This window comes from Barbus barbus (genome assembly GCF_936440315.1).
Source record: "Barbus barbus genome assembly, chromosome: 41".
Classification (NCBI taxonomy): domain Eukaryota; kingdom Metazoa; phylum Chordata; class Actinopteri; order Cypriniformes; family Cyprinidae; genus Barbus; species Barbus barbus.
Window position 1 is genome coordinate 10,453,940 of NC_136719.1, and position 25,077 is coordinate 10,479,016.

General features: G+C 36.0%; 4 protein-coding genes across 6 annotated transcripts; 1 reads left to right on the plus strand and 3 right to left on the minus strand.

Moving 5' to 3' along the window:
- Positions 1–71: 71 nt before the first annotated feature.
- Positions 72–3,738, minus strand: LOC306860638 (peptidyl-prolyl cis-trans isomerase FKBP1A-like). 2 transcript variants are annotated; one of them, XM_079402437.1, is made up of 4 exons: positions 3,589–3,738; positions 3,419–3,466; positions 1,945–2,057; positions 72–1,764 (listed from the first exon to the last, which is right to left on the minus strand). In XM_079402437.1, exons 1-4 carry the CDS (start codon positions 3,623–3,625, stop codon positions 1,636–1,638), a joined length of 327 nt encoding a protein of 108 aa, XP_079258563.1. In that variant the 5' UTR covers positions 3,626–3,738; the 3' UTR covers positions 72–1,635. The 2 variants fall into 2 exon arrangements, with proteins under 2 accessions (XP_079258563.1, XP_079258564.1); XM_079402438.1 differs by lacking the exon at positions 3,419–3,466 and having other exon boundaries at positions 74–1,764.
- A 385-nt stretch (positions 3,739–4,123) lies between these two features.
- LOC306860639 (sodium-dependent lysophosphatidylcholine symporter 1-like) lies at positions 4,124–13,037 on the minus strand. Its single transcript, XM_079402439.1, has 15 exons — positions 12,742–13,037; positions 12,295–12,489; positions 12,068–12,187; positions 10,913–11,037; positions 10,562–10,694; positions 10,143–10,221; positions 9,253–9,425; positions 9,041–9,131; positions 7,926–8,047; positions 7,687–7,770; positions 7,210–7,293; positions 6,885–6,997; positions 6,339–6,482; positions 6,042–6,218; positions 4,124–5,949 (listed from the first exon to the last, which is right to left on the minus strand). The coding sequence occupies exons 2-15, from the start codon at positions 12,373–12,375 to the stop codon at positions 5,907–5,909; spliced, it is 1,569 nt and encodes a 522-aa protein (XP_079258565.1). The 5' UTR covers positions 12,376–12,489; positions 12,742–13,037; the 3' UTR covers positions 4,124–5,906.
- A 2,752-nt stretch (positions 13,038–15,789) lies between these two features.
- On the plus strand, positions 15,790–20,177 carry LOC306860135 (uncharacterized protein). 2 transcript variants are annotated; one of them, XR_013783360.1, is made up of 7 exons: positions 16,076–16,349; positions 17,078–17,206; positions 17,524–17,717; positions 17,914–18,061; positions 18,507–18,711; positions 18,791–19,584; positions 19,865–20,173. XR_013783360.1 is itself a non-coding variant. In XM_079401682.1 (6 exons), exons 1-6 carry the CDS (start codon positions 16,137–16,139, stop codon positions 19,093–19,095), a joined length of 1,194 nt encoding a protein of 397 aa, XP_079257808.1. In that variant the 5' UTR covers positions 15,790–16,136; the 3' UTR covers positions 19,096–20,177. The 2 variants fall into 2 exon arrangements, 1 of the variants encoding a protein (XP_079257808.1); XM_079401682.1 differs by having other exon boundaries at positions 15,790–16,349; positions 18,791–20,177.
- LOC306860502 (uncharacterized protein) lies at positions 19,156–23,300 on the minus strand (the record flags this gene model as incomplete). The annotated part of the gene is made up of 6 exons (XM_079402236.1): positions 23,125–23,300; positions 22,641–22,909; positions 22,108–22,298; positions 21,191–21,284; positions 20,198–20,394; positions 19,156–19,349 (listed from the first exon to the last, which is right to left on the minus strand). Exons 1-6 carry the CDS (start codon positions 23,212–23,214, stop codon positions 19,156–19,158), a joined length of 1,035 nt encoding a protein of 344 aa, XP_079258362.1. The 5' UTR covers positions 23,215–23,300.
- Positions 23,301–25,077: the final 1,777 nt, after the last annotated feature.

Here is a 25,077-nt window from a genome sequence, read left to right on the forward strand (position 1 = left end):
TAAAAGAACATATTAGTGGACATAAAACAGTGAAGGTACTAATCTGAAATGACACAAACAAGCAACATTTTCCAAAACATGTAAAAGCACTTCATAGCACATTTGAATTATTTTATTGTCTTTAAGATAATACATAAATATACAGTGCATTACAGAAATATTAAAGCCATATATTTGATGCTTGACTTGTAATCACAGAAATCGCCAGCATCCACTCAAGTATTTAAGCGTCTACAGGTTTCTATTAAATTAAAAATGATTTCCATGTCAATACAAAAGAGTACTGTCACTGTATCTGCATCCAATATATTCACATCAATTGTCTAGGCAGTGCAACCTATATTAACATCCATGAATAGCTGCAAATAATTTAGCATTAAATGTAGACATGAATGGCAAGTAGTGTATGTCACAATATGTAGAGTAGGTCACAATGTGCTAGGAAGCCACAACCCCTTATTTTGCTTTTCAGACACCTTTGTCCACCAATGAAACAAATTCTTTCATCTTCATGAGAACAGAAAGTGTCCATCAATTATAGATAATAATTAGCAAGCTAATAGTTGGTTTTGAGATTTGATGAGACAATGAACAGTGAAACATGATCAAAAAAATCCTTAAGCACTAAGAATGGCATGCATCCATTGCTACAGACCCAAATGTGCCACCTACTCAACCTAATCAAACACAGAACAAAGTACATTTCCAAATAGCGGCACGTTAATAAAATACAGCAAAAAAATAAACAAAAACTATATATAAAAATGTTGTGTTATCACTTCATACTTCATTATTTGTATAAATCAGCCTGGTCTAACATAAAGTTTGATTTCAGGTAATATGATGGCACTTTTTCAGTTGATATGGTCACTTTGTAAATATACAAAACCAGTGGTATTCTGGCAGGTGTCGAACACACAAGGAGGCACAAGGATTGTTTAAGATTTTGCTTCTTTGTACTAATTAAAACCAGTGAACCTGTTCAAACCTAACAATTCAATACTGACAAAAAATTACATGCATTGTTAAAAAGAATTGAATGTAATTTATGCATGTATTATCTAAAGCATAACAATGCAATAAATATGCAAATGTTTATATTCCAAACATAACATCTTTAAGATATATTTATGTTTTCTTTTTTTTGGATTACTATTCAGGGATAATGTCGCCGATTCTTTAACAAGTTTGTACTTGGTCTAAAGCCAACAACAATCACAGTGTAAGAAAAAAATCACAAGAGAAGAGAAGTCTTAAGGGTTCCTTGAAGCGTTCAAGTTCAGGATTAAGGACATTGCAAGGTTTTTGGTGATTTGTTGATATCATATCAATTAGACAGGAAGAATGTTGGATTTAAATTAAAAGAGCTAAAGAATTATTTCTGATGTAATGTGACCAAAGCAAAAGATAAAATGTTGGAAAACTCTGATAAAATAAAGCACAGATCTGTACATGATGTGCCAAAAACTGTGGGGTGGGATGCTGAATAAAGATGGTTCTGAGAAGAATGACTAAAAATATGGCCTGACATAAATTGATTTAATCAAGTTTCTAATGTTAAGACTAAACCTGTTGACACTTGAAACATTTATAATATAATCAAAACTTAACACAAGGCATTGTTAATGCATTAAATCACTCCAAACTGAGAAGCTCCACATCGAAGATGAGGGTCGCATTTGGGGGAATAATCCCAGGATGGCCTTTATTACCGTAGGCAAAATCAGGTGAACAGGTCAGCTTTGCACGTTGGCCCACACTCATCTAAAAGTCACACAAAAGTTCACACAGCATGAATGATGTTATTTTTTTTATTTCAATTGAAATATCAATCCTAGGCTGACTGGATTAGGTAGTGCTCCATTAAGACATCATTTAACGTTAATTTAACTCAAAAAGTGTTACATGTGATTTTTTTTGAGTGGACAAAACACCATCACATACCTGCGAGATACCTTCCTCCCAGCCACGGATCACTTCCTGTTTACCAATCTTGAATTTAAATGGCTTGTCACGGTCACGGGAAGAGTCGAACTTCCGTCCGTCTGTTAGACAGCCTGAAGATTTCAGAGGAAAAGGATGAGGCCAGAAAAACAGGAAATGAGGTTAGAGCATCAGATAAACGGGCTATTTTATTATTGTTCTGCTCTATCAGGGAGATTTTCTGTCTCTCTAACCCATGTTTAATAGCAGTAAATTATCAGGATATGAGATATGTCCCTCTTTCAAGAGCATGGCAAAAATACAGTAAAATATGCACATAAACACAAGCAGAAGAGAGTCACTGATTCACTCATCAACACAAAGCAGGAATTTGTTACATTTACTGAGTATGTATATACTGTACACAGTAAATCATTTTAACAACAATAGTTCTTTCTGACCTGTTGCTATGACTCAATATGAGTAAAAATCATTATCTAGAATATCTCCCACTCTTCTTTTCATGTAATCAAGAAATAATGAGATGGAAGCCCTGAAGCACAAGGTGGAAATTAGTTTGGAGTGCTTTGCCTTCCTGAGGGAGAATTATTTTCTCCCTGCTCTAAATACCTTTTCATAAATTTTTTTTTTTTTTTTCAGGTTTTATTTTGTTTATTTGCTCTGGTAAATTAAAAAAAAAAAAATCATAGGGAAATCATAGAAAAGGTTTTGCAAAAAGTAAATAATTTTAGGAGAGAGAGAGGAAGAGAGAGAGAGAGAGAGAGAGAGAGAGAGAGAGATGATTAAAAAAACAGAAACAAGAAAGATGCAGAAAAAATGCAACAAAAAGAAAATCGAGTAAGGATTATGAAAATGTAATGCACAGTTCAAAACGACAGAAATGTGGGCTTTTTTGGCACAAGGTTGAATATTATATCAATGCTGCTATCATAAAGTACAAGCAGCGTATGTAAGATGTAATAATGATTCAACTGTGTATGAAAAACTTTCCGAAATTAGATTAAGTTGCCTATTTAATCATCAAATAATCTACTTGGCAGAATAGGATTTTTTGGTTAGTTTAAACGATTAAAAGCCAATCACAACATCCCAGGGGTCGACTCAGTCCAGACAGTGATAATCCATCTATCCGACGCTATCCAACAAAGACTGAATCACACGAGTGTCTGTAAAATCTGTTCAGTCTCAGCTGTCAGATGAGGATTATGTCTGCGGACAAATGCCAGTGCGTGCAAACAATGCACAACTAATAATGCATAACGGCTTTATTTGTCTTCCTCTGTATATTGTACTGTATCTTTATCCACTCTTCAGATTTATGTCATTTTAACACGGATTGTTTGGAAATATGCATTAACCTTTTTTCTCTAAATTAAGTCAGTAATTATACATTTCCATATACAAAAATCCATATTCGTTCACAAAAACGCAACATCAGTACACCCACCAAAAGACCATCTGAAATTCAACTCACCAACATAATGCACCACACATGTCTGTCCTTTTTTGGGGAAAGTCCTCCCTGTAAAAGCAGCGCGAGGAGAAACAAGGAGACAGAGCAATAATATAACGCTGTTAAACGCACGCAACTTAACAAATAATACGCTACTTTACAAGATAGAAGCTGCATTAGGGTGATTTTACCATCTCCTGGGGTTATGGTCTCGATCTCCACTCCCATTTTGTCCCGCTCGTGTACTGTATGTTTCTGAAGAGCCCTGCTGCACACTGTCTCGCTCACCGCTGTTTGCGGGCGGAGAGGAGCGATGCTGTCGGGTCACATGACCGCAGAGAGATAACGGGGAGAGTGTCCAATAGCAGCGCACTAATTTAACATAAACCCTGCTGATGACAAATGTGACCTGTCTCCTTTGTTATGCCCAGTGAGTGAAAAATACAATTAGCCTATATGTTTTTTATAAAGCAAATAACTGCGTTTAAATGCTATTTTGTAAGTACAAAAAAGAAAAGATAGATGAGTCCCCCAGCCTCCAGCTCACTGTAAAGTACCTATTACATAACATGTTCTCAACACCCATTTCATCTGTAGTGTTGTAATGTGGGTGACTGACTGGAGTGGCACGGATCAACCTCCCACGCCCCCTCCACGAACAACACATGTTAAACGGTCACAAGGGGGCGCAATGCACAACAGAAGACCAAGCACGTGCACGTATTTAAACGTTGCTGTTTATTTCTACACTTTTACATCATTATCGTCATAGTCATTGGAATAAAAAAAAGTGCTGTTACAAACACTTAGACTAGCAAAAATGACTTTAGATAAATTAACAATTGCGCTTCATTGTTTTTTATTGCTGAAGAGTGTTGAACCTTTTTCTCCTGAGTTCTATGGTACAGACGTGAATTTACTTTTCCTTCAGCCTGAGGTTTATTCATTACACTTTTTGGTGTGAAAGGGCTTTTACATTTGCTATATTTAGAACTTCTTATATTAAAAACAATCAAGCCCTGCTCATATTTAAAAAGTAACGTGAAAGTAACGCAAAAGTAATGTAACATTACTTTCCGTAAAAAGTAACTAAGTAACGTAATTAGTTACTTTTTAGGGAGTAACACAATATTGTAATGCATTACTTTTAAAAGTAACTTTCCCCAACACTGGTAACTACACATAAAAGTATACAGACATGCCTAAATACACATGGATATGACAAATGTAAAACACTGCTATCTTGTATCTTTTGATTGTTCAGTGTGCACTGGAGCACACAGGATTTTGTCATAGTACTCACACGTACATGTATGTACAAAAATACACTGTATATACACAACTGGTGAGCTTTACAGTTCTTGAACTGAACTGAATCAACACTATCTTGGCTAATAGAGCTACTTTACAGCAGAATTTGATACTAAAAGGTGCCTTGGATGCATTTTCAGTAGCCTATATATTCACAAAGTTTACTATTTGTTTCACAAAACATTGGATTTTGTAATAGGTAGATTTACATTATGTGTATCATGAATAACTGTTTTCACACATGATCATTGGGTGTAGGTAATCAGTAATTACAGTTTTTTTCAACTGCTTACATTATCAAAACTTTGCCTCTTTTTGTTTTACTTTACACACAAATACAAGTATTGCACACACAAAATGCCTCACATCTCTTGCAAAATGAAGCACTGTATTCGAAATATCACAAACACATCTCAAAAATTCCTGTTAGATTTTTGTGTTACATAGAGAATTGTGTGTTGTGTATTGCAAAAAGTGTTTTATGAAATTGAAAACTGAGTCAAAGGCCGAGAATTAGTGTACTGTTTAGCAGATTTGGTGTGATGGTTCTGGTGTTTGAGTGTCAGGCTTCAGAAATTGTGTGACAAGTAAAGATTTTGTGTGTAAGCAGTTGAAAAAAAACTGTAAGTGTGGCTTTTAAATAGTAGTTTTTTGCAAATTACACACAAGAACAGATAACTTGCTAGCATTTTTGCAGACTTGGTCTGAAGATTGTGCCTCAAGTAGCCTACAACCTTTAGTGTGCAAGCAATTTTAGAAAACTAATATGCAGAAAAAGTTATCAGTAAGCCATTTATTCACTGGTTGATACAAACACTTTTTACACAGCAACATCAGCTTAATATAGGGTTGAGGCAGGATTATCTGTTTGTCTCTATATGGTGCGGAAATTACAAACTGCACCTTTAAGTAATATTTCTCAATTCTAGTCCTGAGGGCCCCACAGCAAAGCACATTTTAAACGTCTCTTTAATTCCTCTCTTTAGTAGAGATTCAGCTCATTAGTAGAGATCTCCCTGACCTCAAATAAGTGTGTATGATTAGTGAGACTCCTAAATAAGGTTGGGGTCCCTAGGAGCAGGATTGAAAAATATTCACAACGCACAATAAAAAAGCCTTTACACTGAGGTGAAAACAGAGCATGTTCATGATCAACAGTTCAGCAGTGTTACAAAAGTAGTGAAAGCCACTCATTACTTCATAGGCTAAGTTCTTCTTCTTCTTTCAAACCGGTCTCCGTCCTGTGTATGTCAAGATAACCCACAGTGATGGCACAGTTAATACAGCTATTGCAACTTGTCAAGCATTTCATGCAAAACTGAAACCCACATACCCTGCTTTCCTAAATGCGTCTTGGATTTTCTGTCGCCGCTCTTCATTGATGGGATAGAAGCGAAAAATCACCAAGCTGATGAGCAGCAGGCAGATTGGCACAGGAGCGAAGAGCACCCGCAGCGAGGATATGACCTCTGGATTGTGTTTACAAGCACCAGGCTTGTATCCTACAAAACTGAATGGTTAGGGAAGGAGGACATCACATGAAGCTTTCACATGAAGTTGTAGGTTTAGGGGGATTCAGAAAAAAGATGTGGTGCACAAATGTGAAAATCTGATTGGAGGAAGCTCTTACTGTAATACCAAAGTAGAGACTCCAACAGACATGCCTCCTCCGAATTTGTTGAAGAAAACATAGCAGGAGTAGAACAATGGTTCTATATCCTGGCATGATGGGTTCTTGACTTTGAAGTCATCCACTACATCTGGCAACATTGACCTACAATAAATAAACAACCTGGTTATACAGTATATACTTGTCATGTTTCATATACATATATATAAGCATGGTCACAATGTTTTGCTGAAGCTCAAACCGAGCATCAGAATGGGAAAAAATGTGATTTAAGTGACATTAAATGTGGCACTGGTTGTTGGTGCCAGATGGGACGATCTACAGGAATTTCCATTGCATAACCATCTCTAGAGTTTAAAGAGAATGGTCCAAATAAAAGAAAATAGTGAGTGGCAGTTCTTTGGTTAAAAATGCACTGTTGATGCCAGAAGTCAGAGGAGAATGGCCATACATTCAGTAATGCATGAGGAAAACATTGGCTGGAGTATTTGTTGGTGGAGCGAGGGCTTTAGCAGTAAAAGAGAGATTACATGAGAGTTAAATTACCAAGGGAGTAGATATAGGGCTGCCAGACTTGCGCCAGATACCATGGACATAATAATGAAGACAGGTAAATTACTTTTCACTAGGGATATCACAATTAGAGCTGGGATATAAACCTGTAGAGAAGAGGAGAAAGAGTGATAAAAAAGTGAAAACTATTTCAGTTAAAAAAATATAGATACTGTATATATAAAAACTAAAGGCATGCTGATTGGCTGCATTTAATATTAAATTTACAAACAAATATAAATTGTAGTTGTAATGGCACTCCCATTTCCGTTCTGGGCAGCCATGAATATTCTTGTAAAAAACAAAGAGTGGTGCTCACTGATAGGCCGATGAATATGGTGGTCTTCTTGCCTTTTTTGACCAGTAGTGTCTGCCACATTGGGATGGATATTGTAGCCGATGTCTGCACAAGAAAAGATTACTAAAAATATTATTCTACATAATTAGTTAATGGTATACATAATTTACAAGTACCGGTAATTTGTAACATAAATGTGAGACTGTTCAAAAATGTTTAATATCTTGTGCTTTAATATAATATTAATATACAATTAAATGAATATCATATAATGTGCTTTATGTCATAAAATATAAAAAACTAATTACAAAAATTAAAAGTAAAATGAGAAAAAAAAAAAAAAAAAAATATATATATATATATAAACTTTCATTTTTAAAATACTCAAGGAACCTGGCGACATAAGGTTATGAAAAGTTATTTTTATAGATCAGATCAGGTAGAAATAGCTCCTTGTAGTACTTCTTACAATACCATTTGAAATAATGGATCCCTCACCAGTAATATAAGAACAAGATGCTGGAAATATGCTCCCATATTCGCTGCGTGAGTACAGAAGAGGGCGAAATTCCCTTGAGCCATCTAAAACAAATATTAAATGCACTGTGTGACTAATGTCAAAACTATCATACACACACCTGGGCATTTTTCAAGGCAATACAAACATGCTCTTTTGGTATTTTTATGTTTAACAACCATCACAATATATTAATAATTTAAACAGAAAAACTACTGACCTGGAAGGCTAGTGAAGCAAATAGGAAGCCAAATACCAAAAGCACATATGGAGTATGTCGCACCACCATCTTCATTCCAGTTAGATAGGAGACATTTATGCGGTCCAGTTTACTCAGAGGGGCTAAAGTGAGAATTAGACACATGCAAATCCTTGCATTAGTCTAGAAGTCACTGTATTCAGTCAAAGGACCAAATACATTGCCTGGCCAGAAAAGTTGCATTATTATGAAAGTTTTTTTCTACCAAGAGTTGCATTCGTTTTTAGCCGAGATCTTGTATTGACAATGGGAGTGCTCCCACTATCTGACCCTGAGGCAAACCACTCTGTAAAGTCTCCCAAAATCCCAAAGACTTTCAATGGGGTTACGATCGCGACACCGTGGTGGCTAATTCATACATGAAAATGATTCCTCATGCTCACTGAACCCTTCTTTCACACTTTGAGCCTGATCAATCTGATAAATCTGGAACTGACATCCTGGAATCTAGTAATGGAATAAGTCTTCCGACATGGTTGTTTAAAAAATTAAAAGCAAACATATATAACATGCCAAAATTGGGGAAGTCGTGGCCTAATGGTTAGAGAGTCGGACTCGTAATCGAAAGGTTGCGAGTTCGAGCCCCCGGCCGGCAGGAATTGTAGGTGGGGGGAGGGAATGTCCAGCGCTCTCTCCACCCTCAATACCACGACTGAGGTGCCCTTGAGCAAGGCACCGAACCCCCAATTGCTCCCCGGGGGCTGCAGCATGGCTGCCCACTGCTCCGGGTGTGTGTTCACGGTGTGTGTGTGTGTGTGTGTGTGTGTGTGTGCATTTGTGCACTACTCACTGCTGTGTGTGTGCACTTGGATGGGTTAAACGCAGAGCACCAATTTCGAGTATACTTGACAATACGTCACGACTTTGTTTTAAAAAAGCACTGCAATAAATATCCAAACTTAAACTCTTAAGTATTTGCTGTTAAAATTCAAACAGCAACTTCTTTTGGCCATGCAGTTTATTTATGTATGTGTTTCAAAATTACTGATGCACAATTAGCAAAGGCTGAAAGAACATGTGGTACACCAAACAACAGATGTTAGCATTTTAACTCATGTTAACTCATTTGGACCTACCCAACTGCTCCTTCACACCAAGAAAGAGGACGAGGCAGCACAGAAAATACAGCATTCCCAATACTAATGCTGCAGTCAAATACGCATTTCTCTGTAGAGATTAAAAGACAAATCACAGTGTATATTCAGTTAAAACTTTGCTGCAATACTTTCCATTTCAAAACCGATAGCTGAATAAATTTCACATTAATAGGATGTTCTCTGTGACTCACTGTATTTTGTAGAGTGTCAGATATGTTAACCAGCGATTCAGTGTGGTTCCAAGAAGGCCCTTCCGTGTCATTCAGTAAACTGCAGACATGTGTCCTCTTAGCATGGTGCACCCCCACTATCTGACCCTGAATGGCAGCTCCCGTCAGTGTAGCAAACACTTCCATGCCCATTCCTGTATCGTGAGAGACAACAAAGCCCTTGAAATTTCTCTTTTATATAGGAAACAGATCTCAGTTAAGGTTATATCCTATATGTCCAAGTTTCTCTGGTCCACTATCTCTGGCTTAGAAATAATAATAAAAAAGGTTGGAGAAAGGATTTTACTTTTTTTGTTGTTGCTGATGATAACTACTGTTCTCTTTGTCTATAAAACCTTCAAATGTTCTAGCTTTTAAACTTTTTTCAAACCTTTCAAACAAGACTTTGTCCAGCCAACATTCAAAGTTGTATTTATTTTTTCTTGGCTTTTCATTATTTTAATTTTTTCTTTGTGCATTTTTGAAAATTCTTTTTTTTAAGTTATATTTTGGGTCTTTTTTTAATAATATACAGATCAAACAGGGCCCCTTGGGCCCAATCAAACTCAGGTTAGGATAGATGATGAATAGATAGATAGATAGGATAGATGAAGAGTGCAATACTGATATTTTACCCTTTTAATTGCAATCTTGCATCAGTATGTATGGCTATTTTGCATTATTTATTTTCAGTTGTCCTTTTTGAAACCAGCACGCATCTTTGGAAGCTGTTTCATCAAACTCTAACTTACAGTATCAGTGGAGATTCGAGACTGCTGACTTTGCAATAAAAACATAAAATCTAGAACACAAGATTTGTGTTCTATGGCAATTCTTTCACCTAATCATCTATTTAAGCTATATTTTCTTACTGTAACCAGTGGCTGAATCACGATCCTTCTGATTCCCCCCCAGAAACATATTTAGGGAAGAATATGGCACATGGTAGCACTGAACAAGATAGAGACAGGGAAAATTGCTTTAGAGTCAGTTATGAATCATATAACACTTTATATAAGCAAACAGCTGTCTGAAAACTACAGTGGTGAGTGCTATATTTAATTTTGGAGTAAAGTATGCTATCACCATGAGTTGGGCATCATAGTGACACTGTATTTTTGTTTGTAATGTATGCTGTATGCTGTATGTGCATTCAGGTGTATTATAAAAAAATCATTTAATTTAAACATCCCCCTATGCAGGAAATGTCCTTAACAGCTGAACATCTTCTTTCTAAATCTGTAAAACAGCAGTTAACACAGTGAGCAGATAACGGTAATAGTGGGCTTACACTCATGAAGGTGTCAAACAGACAGCACCATATGAAGTACCAGCCGAAACTGAAGCCAGAGGACATGGTGTCCTTTGGGGTATACCAGAGCATAACGTATGATAGGACCCCAAGTGGCATTGAGAATACAATCCTGCATAAAGAGCAAAGTTGAGCACAGAGCAGACATGCAACACACAATTTAACAGATTCTGCATTTTTAAAAGAATCCATGTGAGTACAGTATATTATCGTTTATATGCTCAAAACCGGTTATATATGCATAAGCAGCCTCTGGTCAAACTGTGAAATGTCTAAAACAGAGTTGAGGAAGTGCTTCACACCCAGTCTGACGTAAACCAGTACACTCACCAAGGAATAAGCTTGCCAATTCTGGTCCGACCACTCTTGCTCACGGCATATCCAATCAGAGGATCCGTAATGGCATCCCAAGCTCGACCAAGGAAGAGAATGATGGATGCAGAGAAAGCTCCCATCTATAACAAACATATGGACAGAAGAAAATTCAACTTAAAAACTCACTGTGCCCCATTTTTGTTACAGAACTTCTTTTGTATGAAAATGCAGTTGCAGTTATAATGTTCCACCAAGCTGTTAAAGTTCACAATGTATTAACTTTCACAGGATCATTCACATGTTCATTTTACTTCCTGTGCTAACAGTTCAGCGAAACACTGTTGAATGTGGCATGCAAACAACATGCAAATTCAAGACGAGTTAAGGTGGAACACGATGGAGCCTCATACATTTTATAAATGCTCAGCTGTTCTAAGTTTTTAGAACCACGGATCACACAGTGATTGTGTTTCACAAACAGCCCACAACGAAAGTAAATACAGATGTTTGATGGTACAACCTTCATGTACCAGCCCCAGATCTTTAACCACTAGGGCTATAGCACCCTCACAGGGACATTAGACATCAACGGACAATCAAAATAAGCAATGTAAGCAAATAAGACAAGGAGAAAAACATGTTAGGGTATTATAAAAAATATTTTATTGTCTCATCGTTTGTATTAACTATCATATTTCAGTTTATGCTATAATGATAAGTGAAGCTCAGTTAAGAGATGCAGCAGATTGCATTATATTAATTTTGTGATCACAGAATATCATGTGACACATTTACACAGTTAAAAACCCAACAAATCCTAATGTAAATCATATGTGCATTTGAGCGCAAATAACACTGATATTACAGTTGTGTAGAGTGATTTCCTGGATCACCATTAAAATAATGGGTGTGGTAGTGTTAAAAACCAAATGTTTTTCTCTAATATATACTTTCTTAAAAACTGTAACAAATTAGGGTCAATGTATGTAACGCAGCCATTTGCTCACACAGATTAAACATATGTAATGCATTGGGTATATCTTTAAAGTAATACCAAGTGTGTGAAAGGCTGGTGTGAAACTTTTATAGGACATAAGAGGTTCTGATCGATATGGTCACCACTGACAGTGGCTAAAAGACCACAGCGTCTATCTATCTTTTCATACTTACCTTCACAACATCCAGTAAAAAGATCTGCATGAAAAAGCCCTTGGCGTTTGCAGTCATTTGATACGGCATTCCTCCAACTGCATAGCACAGTTTCCTAGATAAAGGGATGCCTGCATTTTTCTGCACAAGATCAACACATAAGCATCAACTTCTCATGTGAACGATTTTGTGAGTGATGCTTCATCAAAACCTGCGGTTTATAAAGAATTCTCTATAAAATGTCATACCGGTTGATTGTCTTCATTCTCGGTGGCACAGATGTTGTCGTCTGTTTGTTTGTCCAGTACTCTGTCACTATTGTTGGCCATCGTTCAGTTATCGAAGAGTTGCCACTTATAGTTTTTTCTATTGCCTCTTATACTTGTTACAAAGTAGGCGTGGCTGTTCCTCTTAGTCCAAGAACATTTGAGGATGCCCTAACCCTAAACCCAGTATTAGTTAAACAAATGCATTATTTTTTCTCTCTGGTAAATAATTGTAGTGAAAAAATTATCGACTAGTGATGGAAAGCCGACAGTCCAGTAAGTCAAACAAATGTATTCTCTGCAAGGATTTTTTTATGGTAGTTTCAAAAACCTAAAAACACTACAGTAATTCAATAACATTTAAATTAAACAGAAAAGCAAGCAGGTGCATGACTTGGCATGGCAGACCATTAATAACCGTTTCCTTACCTAAATCCTGCGTTTGGACCAGGCTCGGATGCAGAATCACATCACTCTGTGCTTCTGAAATTATCTTTATCTATATCTATATTTATCTTTATCTATATAGTGTAGTAGTTAACGTTAGCTATCTCTGTGTCGTAAGTGGTCGCATGATAAACTCATTTTATTTAAATTCTGAATCGAATGCAGCATGCAAAGAGCGCTCCCTTTAAATGTATTAAAAACTGCCACTCATTTATCACGATCTTACAAAGTTCCGTTTTAACCAATGAATGTGACCACACAATGAAACTTTTTTTAATGAAGTTACGAGCATGACAGCAAGGCGCTGGACAAAAAGCGGTGAGTGCATGGATTCCAACCTAAACGCGTCTGATTGGACATTGCGTTGTAGAAATCAACAAACTTGTCTGTGATTGGCTACTTTGCTCCCCTCTGCGAAAATGCATTGTAAAATCATTTGACGCTTTCCAAAGCAGAAGATACACTGGATTGTTTGCCAAATCTATTTCGTTATGCTGTTATTACGAAGAAAACAGATCCTAGACCAGGAGTTATGGGCAGCTTTGCCAACTAAAAGCAATCAGTTAGACTATTTTACACTATGAGTTAGACTATTATAAATGCTCCTCGGTCCTCTGGCTCCGGGAGCCATTCTATTCCAATGTGTGTTGAATTCCAACGCAGGCACAGCTCATTAATGAAGCTACTGGTCGGTGATCACCTCAAACAAATCTTTTTTAATGAGGAAAAGTGGGCTATAAAAACTACTGATGACCATGCCAAAAGAGTTGAAAACAAAACTTTTTTAACAGCTTAGTGCATGTTTGACTCAGGAAATCAGTCTCAGGAAATCCTCATTTTAGAATGACTTACACATTTAATATTAGTTTTTTAACGCATCGTCATATTAAGGCAGTCTTTACTGTTATCGGAGTGTAGCCTAGGCCTACTTCAGGGAGAAGGGTCTATTTTTTTTTTTTTTTATTGAATACTTGAAAAAGAACAATAACAATTGTCAACATTAACTCACAATAACATAACAATCCAGGGTCTCTCAGTCCAAAGGAAGCTCCAAGTCCCTCAGCAAAGCCACCGTTCTCATTGCCTTTAAATTCCTGGAAAACTCAATGGAATCAAAATACATTTTCAGTTCAACTTTGAATCTCAAAAAAAGAGGTTTGCCCCCAAAAAATGTACACTTATGAATATGATATGTAGCCAAAAGGAAAACAAGGTTGACAAAATAAGCATCATTTCTCTTTTCACAATCATGAAAGCCAAAAATGACATTGCTATACGTAAACTCAAAATTAGGATTCACATAACATTTGATAAAATCAAGAATGTCACACCAAAATGATGTGTAATAGCAATTCCAGAATAAATGTAAAGACGTTTCATTGTTTTCTAAACAGAAAGAACAGTTGGTGTTAATATCAGGGAGAAGGGGCTAACTGCAGAACCGCAGAACCCTATGACGTCACAGCAGTCTGAGGCCGGAAGCGGGCAGAGCATGTGTTGTCTTACGCTACTTCTGTGTTTTCAGTTTAAACTGACAGTTTTAAAGTTTAAAACCACCAGTCTCATAGACGGAAAATGTTACAAATGCAGTAAAATACAAAGACACTCCAAAACTTTGGTGTTTCAGGACCCTTCAGAAATCCACACATTTCTGCAGTATTCAGCCATTTCTTTTGTAAATACATTAATATTATGTCAAGTAAGAGATACATGTATTGTTTTTTTGTGTATGAACAAATAGTACTTTATCATTTTATATCATTTTTCTTTAAATGTGAGGATGAGTTTTATTAGTATGAATTTTAAAGCTAATCTAAAGGCCAAACCAATAGCATGAAAGATCTGCCAACGAATTAAGCATGTGAACTACAAACACTGTGTTTTTTATTAATTTTGCATTAATTTAAAAATAAATGCATCAGAAATTATGTAGATCATGTTGATCATGTAGATTATGTGTGCTTTGACCTTAACTTACTTATTACAGAGAGGCCTACAAATTACACACTGTTTAGCACCATTAAATATTATACGTCTGCTAATGTGTATCATTTATTTTCAGTGAGAAAATGACAAAAAGAGAAAAAAACTACAGTACCTGTCTAAAAATGATAGAGGCATGTATATATCTTATATAGTAATAATACGTACTATTGTCCTGTAAAAAATAAAAATCAGCATTTAATAATCATGATAACAATATAATATAATATAGTATAATAAAGTACTATAATGTATTACAGTAAAGTATATAGAACTGTCATTATTATTAAAGTACCTGCCAAGAGTTCGAAACATTACAATTATTAATGATTTTGAAATTAATATCTTCTGTGCATCAAGGCTGAATTTATTTGATTAAAAAAAAAAATAATAATAATAATAATAATATTGTGAAAGATTATTAAAAAAATGTAAAAAATTCAATTTTAATACATTATAAAATGTAATGTTATTCTCTTCATCATTGGTCCAGTTTTCAGTGCCACGTGAACTTTTAGAAATCATTACAATTTATTTGACTCTCAAGCAACATTTCTGATTATTATCAATGCTGAAAACAATTTTGCTGTTTCATATTTTGTGTGGAAATGGTGATACGCTTTATTTTTCAGGATTTTTTTTATAAATATTCAGTTTAATGAACAGCATTTATTTGCATTTATCAAATGTTTTAATTAAATTTGTTAATATTAAATATTTGTTAGTCTGGTTGTTTGATGAGAAAGTGATGAAATATAGTTGCAATAAACGCGTTAAGAATGCATACAACTGTAGCAGCAGGACTGGTTTCTAAGAACTAATTTAATGTTTGGTTGACCAATTATCGGAAAGGGGCGTTTTATTCCCGCCCACATGCAGTGATCAAAAATTCAAGCTGTTTATTCATTTTCTAGACCTGAATGTAAAAACGGAAAATCAAGCATAATTCTTGTCTTTTAATTTTTTTGAAAAATTAAAAACGAAAAAAAGAACCGTTTTCTTATTTTTCTGTTTTTAATATTAAATTAAAAAACGAATGAACGGAAGATACCCTGATTGTGAGGTCCGTGTATATTTTGGTCATTGGATTTTCCTTTCAGAAACGGATATTAAAAAACAAAAAACAAGTGGTTATTTGATTTTTGTTTTAAAATACAAAATATAAAATTAAAATACAAAGCGTTTCTCTTTTTCAGTGTCAAAAAGAGATGAGCGAAATTTTAAAAATGATTTGAATTTCACTTTCTATTTCGGATATCAAAAAATAAAATTACTTTAAAACAGAAACGAAAAAAAGGCCCTTTTGTTCATATTCCGAGACCGGATGTGACTAGCACTCACGTGACAAGACCGCCACATTTGACAGTGCTTAGCCGTGCTTAGCCCAGAATAAAATGTCTTTAGAACCTTACTCAGTTATGATTTTAGACATGGCAAAACAAGGCCTGTCATCCACAGAAATCTCAGCGCAGATATCACAAGTAAATGGGGGAGCAAGAGGATGTTCCGCAAGAAACGTGAGGAGATTTTGCAGTGAAAATGGATTAAGTTTGATGGGACTCCCTGACGCACATTTGGAGTTGGAGGTGGCAAAAGCTATAACCGAGGTATGATCCTGCTTTTTTTTTTTTTTACTACAGAGAGAGAGAGAGTATTAAATTTATTATTATTATTTTATTATTGTTCATATAACTGTTTTATTGTGTTTGTATATATTATGTATATATTTTATTTGTATATGCTTTGGCAACATTGTTTCAAAAAACTTTCATGCCAATAAAGCCCTATTGAATTAGAGAGAGAGAGAGACAGAGAGAGAGAGAGAGAGAGAGATGGTTGAAATAAAAACAGTCAAGTCAGCACTGAACATGGGTCTGTAAACCAATTTACAATTGACTGGTCTGCAATATGAGAATTATTGTTATTGAGATTAAAAAATAAATAAATGGCTGTAAACTGTCCCAAAATATATACCTCTCAAAAAATGTACTATAGCCTACAGTAAATTTTATAGATTTAAGAATTGAAGTTAAGAGAGAGAGAGAGAGAGAGAGAGAGAACATGTGATATGCACAGTATGTCCCGCATTTATATGTCTTATCAAATTTATTTGGCTGGCATCTTTTATGCCCGTTTATTACGAATGGTACATAAATCCCAATAAATAGCCTCAGCCTTCCATTGTTTATAAATAGTTTCTAAGTCACAGTTAACATAATCCTCACAACACTGATACATTCCATAACACAAAAACGTTTTATTTCATTAAACAGACATCAGTTGGTAAATATTTGGAACGTAGAAAAAGACAGGCTGTATATTTTTTATTTTCTAGACTGGACCTACATATGGAAGAAAGATGATGAAGGGGTATCTCGCCACGAAAGGAGTGCATGCTGCAGAGATACGAATTGGATCAGCGCTCAGAACTATTCATCAGCCATACCATGAAGCAAGACGTCAGGTCTGTTACTGTCTCCTCTCTCTAATACATAATCAAATATGTGGATGGAATTTATGTGTAAATATGAGATAATGTTTTTTTTTTTTTGTCTGTGTTTTATTTTTTTGCTGTTTAGCTGCAGTTACTTAGATTAAGATTAAAAACTTGCAGATATTTATATTAAGCCTATAATCAGAACAAACCCCTAATTTTCATTTTACTTTTTTGATAGAGACACAAATAGACAATAGGTTATATTTGTAAAATATGCAGCCATATAGGACTAATGAGATTTATTTTTGTGTGAAATAGTTACATCGTTTTCCTATCTCTCTTAGGGTGCCCGCAATCTCAACCCCATACCATATCAAGCTGATTACATGGGTCAAAAGGTTCATATGGACCAAAACGAAAAACTGGCTATGTTTGGGGTCACCCATGTTTTAGCCATTGATGGCTTTAGCAAAAAGATTGTTGGTCATTCTACAATGCCTATAAAAAACAACCTTGCCATCTATGAAGATGTTTTCAGGTAATGGCAATTATTATTATTGTGGACAATAAAGAAAGTGCATACACATGGCTAACATTCATGATAGAATATAAAACATATAATAACTGTTGAACATCTACAGTATATTGTTATGAAGCCTATTATACTGAGAATAACTAATAACAGTTAAGTTTGAAAAGTTTTGCACAAAATAAAACACTTTTTTATCCAATAGGCCTGCAGTACTTGCCTATGGTATGTGGGACCAGGTACGAGTAGATCATGGCAAGGAGTTTTATTTGACGCTTTTCATGCAGGAGCTGCTGTCATCTCACCGCCATAATCAGGAGCGAAGGCCATATATACAGACTTCATCCACAAAGGTACAGCTCAACAGTTTGTTTGGTTGCTTCAGCAATTCACTTGTATCCCTGCTTTTTTATTATTATTACTATTATTAGTTTTGCTTTAGCAGTATAATGTTGTTTTGCATGTATGAGACAAATTGTCATTGGTATTACTATGCTTTCCAAATTTTATAGTTAATTAAACAAAATTAACTGGCTGAGAACATGTTTCTTTTTTAAATCTGGTTACAGCTTAATAAAAAACTGCTGCAGAAGCAATTACATCCTATTTGTCTTCAAGCAGAATTCCTGGTAAAACTATAAATTTACTTGTTCGGCGGTCGATGTGCATAATGACTGCTGAGTTAATACATTTACAGATTTACTGGGAATCCTGCATGACCATTTTTCCTTAATAGACTAAGATTTATTTACCCACCAGAACAAATTGACTGATTACACATCTTTGTTGCAAATTCAGAATCATATAGTTGAACGAATCTGGCCTGAAGTCAACAATCGTGTCAACTATCCACTGAAGACAGCACTTATGGGGTTGGTGGATCAAGAGGAAATAGACATGGATGACAGCCTTGTGAGATATTGTGTGTCCAACCTTACTGGCCGCTTGTGTGAGATTGGTCTTACAAGGCTGGTGGAGTCATGGAATGCTCATAGAATTCCAGGTGAAATAAAACCGTGTTTCAAAGATTACAAGAGGCATTCATAATTTTCAATACCATCAGTATGTTCTTTATTTTACAGGTAAAGGAACACCAAATGACTTGGCTGGCCGTGGGTGTCCCAAAAAAATCCAACAGGAGCTGTTGCCTCATTCAGCTGAAGCAGCAGACCTTTACAGCCAACAGCTGGGATCATCACTGACCAGGCATTCAACTTTTGGAGTTGATCCATTTTCAACTGAACAGGACAAGATTACAGTTGAGAACCAGTTTGCTGAGCATTATTCAGACATTTCAGAACTGTACTCTAGAGCAGTGAACAATGACTTTGCCCCATACAAACAGGCATTGCTCTGTCTTATAACCACAACTCAGCGCAATGTGTGAAAAGCCATTAGCTCTATTTAACTGTTAACTGTAAATTTGTTTGTGTAAAAATTCAACATGTTACTCCTCTTCAAAAAGGGATCTCAGAACAGAAAATGTCTCTGACAGACCATTAATTTCAAATATGGTGTTGTTTGCAGTGTTCCCTCTACATTTTGCACAGTGCACAGAGGTCTCCTGCCACTGTACCACACATGTTTTGCAGCCAATAATGCTCCGGCAACACTCTGTGAAGACTGGCTCCTCGATAAATTCTAAAAGACAAAATGAGAAAAACTAGTCATTCTTAGTGTGTCCATATGACCTTAACTCTTAACCAGCACCCCTTCTTTTTTGAGAATTTTCTGAAAATGACATATAACCAACTACAAATGTCTGTAGCTCTTAAACCCTATAGTCCACAACTGGTCTTTTTTTAAACTTCTGATTGAACGACATCATACTCTACATTTGTTCACTACTTTTACCCACAATCCTCTCTGATTTAGAGTGTACATCCGATGTACACTTGCTGAAGCACTATTTACCACAATTCAATGTGTAGAGGACTGAGCTTTAGACAATTTTATATAGATGACTTGTTAAAATTAAATAAAATATTAATAAGGTAATTTTGTTTTATTAAAATATTATTTAGGCATTAACACAATTTTATGTGTTTGACTAACAGTCAGGTATTGTAATAATATGTGACGTTGTTAACATTAATATTTCATATATTGTCTAAATAATAGGTTAATAGGTACATCGGATGTACACTCTAATTCAGAGAGGATTGTGGGTAAAAGTAGTGAACGAATGTAGGGAATGATGTCGTTCACTCAGATTTCGGACACCGAAACAAATAGGCAGACACCCTAAATAGTGCACTATATAGTGGATAGGGAGCCATTTCAGACACAGCTTTTGTTAATGTATCGTTACATCATAAGTTTTAACACAAAGGTTTGCATTTGTACATGTAATTAATTGTAGTGGATGAGACATAGGTGACCATGGTTAAAAAATGTAATAATGCATATTTGGAAAATTACAATTCTTGATCAAACTGGATTCAAAATAAATGTACATGTGGGACAATGACTATCTATTGTTTACTCACTCATACAAATAACACAGCAGAATCCTTGCTTGATGGTCTGTAGCTGGGAAGGAGTCAGGATCACTCTTTGAGTGGCAGCTAGATTGGTGAGCTCTTTGATTGCTGCAGTGATATCTGGTAAGGTCTGTGATGCCAGTACAAGCTCTTCTATCTTCTCAGTCACCTCTCCAATTCCAGCAGCATCTTCATCTTTTCGGCTATTACAAGGAAAACACATAATAGATATACTGTTTGTGTTTTAGCGGTTTTGCTTGTGGTAGCCAAATAAATCTTTGGCCCAAACATTATAGAAGCCACTAAAATACAGAAGCATTAATGGCCAAAGGGTTGGCAAACCGGTGCTGATTTGAAATAAAGTTTCAATAGTCTGGACAACAAAGGTAAGGACAAATATGTAAGGGATAATGTATAGCGAGGAGGTTGTTATTAAGAATACAACCCCGACAGGCTGTATCGGGAGCCCGACGCGAAGCGGAGGGATCTTGAGCAGCCTGAAGGGGTTGTATTCTCAATAACTACCGACTCGCTATACATTATCAAGAAATAACAGACCGCATTCTACATTGGAATTAAACCAAGCCATGTAATAAGCGGGATAATGTATAGTGAGCCGGTTGTTATAGTGAATAACAACCCCGGCAGGCTGAACGGGATCCCGACGCTTATAGTTGTTATTCACTATAACAACCGGCTCACTATACATTATCCCGCTTATTACATGGCTACCTACAAAATAATAAATAAATAATTTGCCACGAATTATTGATTTTAAAAGGAGTTTATTGATTTAAAAACGATTGTATTGCTTCCGCCAAAGAAAATAGTCCGTTCTGCGTCCATAGCAACGCGCTGTTTTTCATGGCAACGGTCTGTTATCAAGAAATAACAGACAGCATTCTACATTGGAATTCAGCCAAGCCATGTAATAAAAGTAAATAAACAATGCCTTTCAATATATGGACAAATAAGAGAAATATGAATACTTAATATGACCTCATTCTCCTCCTTTTAGAGCCCTGTACCTCCTGGAAGGCCTGTTCTTGTATAGCAAGAATCTTTCTTGCATTTTGTTTCCAGTACTGGGACCCTTTACATTAGGGGTGAAAACCAGAAAAAAGGTTAAATCATCATGAGTGTATCTCATCCCCTCTAATTTTAAATCACAAAAGTAAAGACTTAAAAATAAAACAAAATTAAAAGTTTAGTTCACCCAAAAACAAAAATTATGTCAGTTATTACTCACCCACATGTTATTCTAACCCTGTAAGACTTCCTTTCTTTGTCGCATCATAATTTAAGATTTTTATGATGACATCTGATAATCACTCCTCAGTAGTGTTATAGGTGGCCGAAACTTGCTCAATCAGAAAAAATATTAAGACATTGTTAAAATAGTGAAAGTGACTCTAGACAACCATACGTTTATCAAGCGACGAGAATACTTTTTGTGTGCAAAAATCAACAAAATAACGACTTTATCCCACTATTTATTCTCTTCAGCATTGGTCTTGTGTGTTTCCTTGGTGTTTTTACTTAGTCTATGTGCGTAGAGCTTCTGGGTTGAACGTCACACGCACCACTCAAATGACCTGCGTAGACCAACAGTGAGCCTGTGTGAAGACGTATGAATAGTGGAATAAAGTCGTTATTTTGTTGATTTTAGCGCACAAAAAGCAATCTTGTCGCTTTATAAACGTATGGTTGAGCCACTGGAGTCACTTTGACTATTTTAACAATGTCTTAATTACGTTTTCTGATCGAGCAAGTTTCAGCCACCTATAACACTTCTGAGGAGTGATTTAGCTATCAGATGTCATCATAAAAATCTTAAATTATGATGCGACAAAGAAGGAAGTCTAAACTGAGATAATTTTCATTTTTGGGTGAACTAACCCTTTAATGTTTCTCACCAGTTGTGCCTTCAGACTCCAAAATGGCATTCCCCTGCACATCAGTCAATACCATTGGGTCATGACACCCAATGGCATCTTGAACTTTACCGATTATCCCCTGAAGGGTAGCCTCAGTTTCCAAAAACCGGATCACCACCATTCTGCTGGGACTCAACCTCCCACCAACCACCTCAGCAAGAAAAACCGATCTGGAAGAACATCATATTAAAATAATCATGCAGACAGACACTGCAAAAACATAACCTTCACCACTTTCTTGGCAGAGGTTATGAAAGTCAGGGGGGGGATGTTAAAATGTAAATGAAAAGTACAAGTAGTATTAACTATTACACTACAACTAAAAAGGAGGCAGCTGGAGATTATAATATTATCAAATGTGATGAGGTGTTTTTCCTTTATATCTAATTATATTAGACTTTCCCGTGGCGTCTGTCGTTGCTATGCAAACATGCACTGCGCTCTCCACAATGACCGTTTGCATCCCTGAAATTTATAAATCGTATCACAGTCATTTAAGAAGTTAACGTTACCTTTGAAATGTTTTAGAGGCAGTGGCCCTGGGGGGGGCTGAGGCAGCCCGCTGAGCAGATGATGATGATGTACTAGGAGTAACAGTCGCAGGTGATCGCATAAATGAAAAACGAGCTGTGGCAGTTGAAGATGATGAGGTGTCCTCCTCCTCACCATGAACCTCATAGTGAGCTCTTGGTGTAAGGTCCAATGTACTAAAAAAACCAGAAGCTCCAGGAAAAATGGCCACATTTGCGTCGTCAGTCACATATAGACTATGTGCTGAGACCTGTCAAGAAATGCATTTAAATCAAATAACCGCAAGTGTTTATTTCCAAATTTTTCTCAATTAGTTCTAATATTTTCCAGTGACTACTGAGAGATTAACTTCTTAAAATCAGACACCACAATGTTTCCGTTAAAAGAAAAGTTTTACGGTTTCGCCAGCGAACGTTAACGTTAGCTATCGTTAGAGATCGTACGTTAGCTTATAACATTTTTTACCTGGAAAATGCGACTTATTTTTTCTGCAGTCATGTCTTCTTCCCTGAGAGAGACTCTTTTATTGTTTCGAAAAACAACGTATGGCTCCATGTCTGCTCTGCTCTCACGCTCAATTAGTCGTCACAGCACGTAACTTAATTTCTTCACAACTGTCAAATGTGGCGGTCTTTTCACGTGAGTGCTAGTCACATCCGGTCTCGGAATATGAACAAACGGGCCTTTTTTTCGTTTCTGTTTTAAAGTAATTTTATTTTTTGATATCCGAAATAGAAAGTGAAATTCAAATCATTTTTAAAATTTCGCTCATCTCTTTTTGACACTGAAAAAGAGAAACGCTTTGTATTTTAATTTTATATTTTGTATTTTAAAACAAAAATCAAATAACCACTTGTTTTTTGTTTTTTAATATCCGTTTCTGAAAGGAAAATCCAATGACCAAAATATACACGGACCTTGTGAATACATTATTTTTTTGTACATTATGCATATGAATAAATGTACAATACAAATGTTAATTTATCAATGTTACTATATATAGGCTGTGTGTGTGTACACCTTTCAACTGATACTTGTTTACAGTGACTATTACTGTATTAATTTTCAAGTTAAATCTACTGTACGATTTTTGTACAAATTAATGGCAAATCACTCCAAAACTCAATGTGCATTCTCACACTTTCTCAAGCACTTACTCGTAAAAAGCTTTCCTTAATAGGTTTGCTCATTCTTTCAAGTGACTCCTGTTAACAGTGACCCTGACTATTATTGTAATAATTTTCAAATATTTTTTCTTTTTTTTCAACAGTGGAGAGGTGGTGTCAAGTAAGTAGAATAATACTGACAGTCCAGTTATTCCTCTGTAATCAAACTAATAGTCAAAGCTTAACAATTAAACTAACAGTCTAGGTTTAATTGTCTCTTTATTTATTCTGCTTTATTTCAGATGACGCATGTCTTTAAGGATTAAGTATCTCATAAAAGGGAAATGTATCAAAAAGCAAGGACTTGTGTTGCTTTGAAGGACTTTGAAACCAGATCAGATGTGGTAAGTTGCTTAGTTCTCTTTTATTCTGGCCCAGCCATAAAGTAATACAGAAATGTATCTTCATTATTATTATTATTAGTTTTATTTGCTTTCTCTATTCAAGAGTGTCATTTTCCTCTTCTGATGCCTTATTAACATGCTTGAGTTTCGATGAGTTGAAAGATAACAGGAAATCTTTTCGATGTGTGAGTGTGCAAAACAAGTGTTAAATGTTATTTTAGACCTAGTTTCTTAGACATGTAATTTGCATTAAATACTTGGGTATGCATCTAGGGTCATACCTTAAATGGACACATTTGTTGAATACACATTATGATTGGATGAGTTTGAAGGATCCGGATTTGATTAGGGTATAAATGCTGAGTCAATGTATCTCTCTTTGTCACACTCTGCAACCAATCTGTGTGACTGTTGACCTTTTTCTTGCAAGAAAATAAATCTTCAAATTACTTTTTGTCTTATGCCTTTATTAAAATAGAAAATTGCCACAACACCCAGCTTGGACCAGCTAAAAACCAGCAACCGTGTTTCACAGCTGGATTTTTTCACAGCTGAAAGATAATTGTTCTTCCTCTGTCAGTGCTCAGGTCTGCAGGCAGATGTTCCTCTAGCTGTGGTTGAGGAGATCCTCCTGAACCTGCCTGCTCATCAGGTGGTGCGAGTCTGTCGTCTGGTGTGTCATGAGTGGAAGGAGCTGGTGGACAGTGCTGCACACTGGAGAGAGCGCTGTCGGAGAGAGGGGATCCAGCCACGTAATGCTTCCATACCCCTAGACGACTGGTGTCTGTTTTACTTTATAACTAAGAAACGACGTAACTTGCTTAAGAATCCCAGAGCAAATGCACACAAGCACACAGCATGAAAACAGGAAAACACAGGCGGTTACTGGTTTAAGACCGCAGATTTTC

Excerpts from the sequence above, each read along its gene's own strand:
- LOC306860135 (XM_079401682.1), top strand. The coding sequence starts at position 16,137 with ATGTCTTTAGAACCTTACTCAGTTATGATTTTAGACATGGCAAAACAA. Across the intron at positions 17,207-17,523 it reads ACCATGAAGCAAGACGTCAG|GGTGCCCGCAATCTCAACCC; the intron begins GTCTGTTACTGT and ends TATCTCTCTTAG. Across the intron at positions 18,062-18,506 it reads TACAGACTTCATCCACAAAG|AATCATATAGTTGAACGAAT; the intron begins GTACAGCTCAAC and ends TTGCAAATTCAG.
- LOC306860639 (XM_079402439.1), bottom strand. The coding sequence starts at position 12,375 with ATGGCCAACAATAGTGACAGAGTACTGGACAAACAAACAGACGACAAC. Across the intron at positions 9,426-10,142 it reads TGATTCAGCCACTGGTTACA|GAATGGGCATGGAAGTGTTT; the intron begins GTAAGAAAATAT and ends CTCACGATACAG. Across the intron at positions 6,219-6,338 it reads GTCTCTACTTTGGTATTACA|TTTTGTAGGATACAAGCCTG; the intron begins GTAAGAGCTTCC and ends CTAACCATTCAG.
- LOC306860638 (XM_079402437.1), bottom strand. The coding sequence starts at position 3,625 with ATGGGAGTGGAGATCGAGACCATAACCCCAGGAGATG. Across the intron at positions 3,467-3,588 it reads GACCATAACCCCAGGAGATG|GGAGGACTTTCCCCAAAAAA; the intron begins GTAAAATCACCC and ends CTGCTTTTACAG. Across the intron at positions 2,058-3,418 it reads ATGTGTGGTGCATTATGTTG|GCTGTCTAACAGACGGACGG; the intron begins GTGAGTTGAATT and ends TGAAATCTTCAG.